The sequence below is a fragment of the Pan troglodytes genome, chromosome 1 (assembly GCF_028858775.2).
Source record: "Pan troglodytes isolate AG18354 chromosome 1, NHGRI_mPanTro3-v2.0_pri, whole genome shotgun sequence".
Taxonomy (NCBI): Eukaryota; Metazoa; Chordata; class Mammalia; order Primates; family Hominidae; genus Pan; species Pan troglodytes.
In genome coordinates, this window is record NC_072398.2 from 89,831,854 (window position 1) to 89,834,727 (window position 2,874).

The 2,874-nt window shown below is 41.3% G+C and overlaps 1 protein-coding gene across 1 annotated transcript; it reads right to left on the reverse strand.

Moving 5' to 3' along the window:
* Window positions 1–1,331: 1,331 nt before the first annotated feature.
* LOC469539 (olfactory receptor 10J1-like) lies at window positions 1,332–2,261 on the reverse strand. Its single transcript, XM_524922.6, has one exon. The coding sequence runs from the start codon at window positions 2,259–2,261 to the stop codon at window positions 1,332–1,334; it is 930 nt and encodes a 309-aa protein (XP_524922.3).
* Window positions 2,262–2,874: the final 613 nt, after the last annotated feature.

A 2,874-nucleotide genomic window follows, 5' to 3' on the forward strand; every position in this document is an offset into this window, starting at 1 on the left:
AGGTGCTGGAAGTGGAGATGACTGGTGAAGCATGGTGTATTGGTTCACATCCTAGAGGATTTTAAATGGTAGGATTGATGGTTTGATGAGTCTTTCTTTTGTTGAATTACTGAGTTACTAGATGGCTACATTTTCCTTACCCGTTTAATCCTCCCAATCCTCTCATTCCATTAATCCATGCTCTAGATTCCCTGTTTGACTCTCATCCACTAGTTGCTTCTTTCTGTTCTGCAAGGATTTCTAAAGGCAAATTTTAATTTCTTTACCCTGGGTTTAGACACTCACATACAATATCACCAACAACCTTTGTATATTCTCATAAAATAAATGCCAATATTATTACTTGGTGCTACCTCTTTTACTCTATCACCAAGGGGTTTTAGTTACTTTCCAAAAATATTTCTAAAACAGGATCCTGAAAACTTAGATATCCATTTTCTCACATGGTCAATTTGGAACTTATATAAAAAAGACCTAGATTTCAAGGGCTGCTGAATTTTATAGATTGCTATTATCTCTGATACTCATTTTATTTATAGTGTCTAGTCGATTTAAAAAATCTTAAATTTCCCATAAAGAAATTAATTCAATTAGGTGTTAAATCTACTTAGCGCTAAATGGGTAAGGGGAAACACCGTATCCAAAAAACAGTGTTATAGAATATATTTAAAACTTGAACCAGCCAGGCGCGCTGGCTCACGCCTGTAATCCCAGCACTTTGGGAGGCCGAGGCGGGCGGATCACGAGGTCAGGAGATCCAGACCATCCTGGCTAATACGGTGAAACCCTGTCTCTAATAAAAATAAAAAAAATTAGCCAGGCATGGTGGCAGGCACCTGTAGTCCCAGCTACTTGGGAGGCCAAGGCAGGAGAATAGCGTGAACTTGGGAGGCAGAGCTTGCAGTGAGCCGAGATCACACCACTGCACTTCAACCTGGGCGACAAGCAAGACTCTGTCTCAAAAAAAAAAAAAAACAAAAACAAACTTGAACCTTGCCCTAGAGCAGCCTCCCCTCATTAACTCTGTCTCCTCTCCTGATTTCATTCTGTCCCAGGCTGCCCACACAACCCTTCTACTTTCCAACACCACTGAGTTCTTTCTTCTGCATTTGTACCCTATAAAATCCCTGTTCTCTTATGAGATGGAGGCCCGCTGTGCTTTGGAGAACCTTCCCCCTTCTCAAGTGGCTGAATCCTTTTGTTTTCTCTTCCTCTCGCCCAACCACTGCTTGATAGGCTTGAAATTTTTAACTCTATTAACCATGCACACTGTTCCACTGTTTCTTCTCTAGAAAATCTTCTAAGACACTATTTGAAATGGGCCTATTCTGTTAGGAGAATTTTTGACCCATCACTCTGCACAGAGCGTCTTTGACCTCTTTGTTCCTCAGAGTGTACACCACAGGGTTCAGTAGCGGGGTAATGACAGTGTAGGTCACTGAGATCAGCTGATCCTGATCTCTGGTGTTCTCTGACTTGGGCTTGAAGTAAGCAACGGAGGCACAGCCATAGTGGACAATAACCACAGTAATATGAGAAGCACAGGTGGCAAAGGCCTTTTTCCTGCCCTCGGCAGAGGCAATCTTGAGGATGGTAGAAATGATGAGGATGTAGGAGATGAAAACCAAACCCATGGGAATGAGGATCACCAGCACACTGATGATCATAGTCAGGATTTCATTGACTGTGGTGTCAATGCAGGAGAGCTTCATTACAGGTCGGATGTCACAGAAGAAGTGGGGCACCTTTGGAATACAGAAAGGCAGCCTGAATACAGCTGACACCTGTGTCATTGCTACAATTAGGCCAATGCTGCAGGCCCCCCACACCAGCTGCATACACACTCTCTTGCTCATGACGACTGAGTACCTCAAGGGGTTGCAGATGGCCACGTAGCGGTCATACCCCATTGCTGTGAGCAGGAAGCAGTTGTTGATAGCCAAAGTAATGAAGAAAAACATCTGAGTGGCACAACCTGCCAAGGAAATGGGCTGACTCAGGCCTATGAGGTTAAACAGCATCCTTGGTATAATGACAAGGGTGTAGACAGTCTCTGAACCTGACAGCATGCTGACGAAGAAGTACATGGGGGTGTGGAGGTGACGATCAATACTAATGATACTCACAATGATAACATTGCCTGCCAGGATGAATATGTACAATGTAAGAAACACAACAAAGAGGGTGAGCTTGTGCTCATGGAAGCTGGAGAAACCTTGAAAAATAAACACATTCACCAAAGAGTGATTCTCTTTCTTCATTAAATCACACATGATATCTGAGAAAGAAAAAAATAATGTAAGGAACCTAGATGGATGATTTCTGTCAAATAATAGGCTGGGAAAATTCCTGTGATTAATACACCTTAGGTCTCTGCTTTTTTACATTCATACTTATTTCTTTTAGGAGTAGAGAGTGGAGAAACGTTCTTTCCTCATTCAGAAGAAAGTACATGGCTTTTAAAGTCAAATGTTGTAAACTAATTTCCTAGTTCTTGCATATGCTAACTTATCTTGGGCAAGGACTTATAATTTATAAGACCAGTTTCCTCACCTTTATGGATGTAGTGGTGATAACATCATAGAATTGTTGTTGGAAAAATTGTATACTAATTATAATACTCATATTTGAATTTTAAAAACAACATTGAATAAATGCGAGTTCAGTGGTGTCATGAAGAACTCCAGGCTCCATAGCTACCTGATAATTTTTGAGCTTCTAAAGTTTGAATAGAGCCCGTGTTACTGTAATTTCCACACTGCATTTTCATTCCATTATTTTGACTCTGATGATATTGCTCCTCTCAACTCTGTTCTACACTCCTCTTCCCTAGACACCACTCATTTTTCAAAGCCAAATAAAACCCATGTCCTT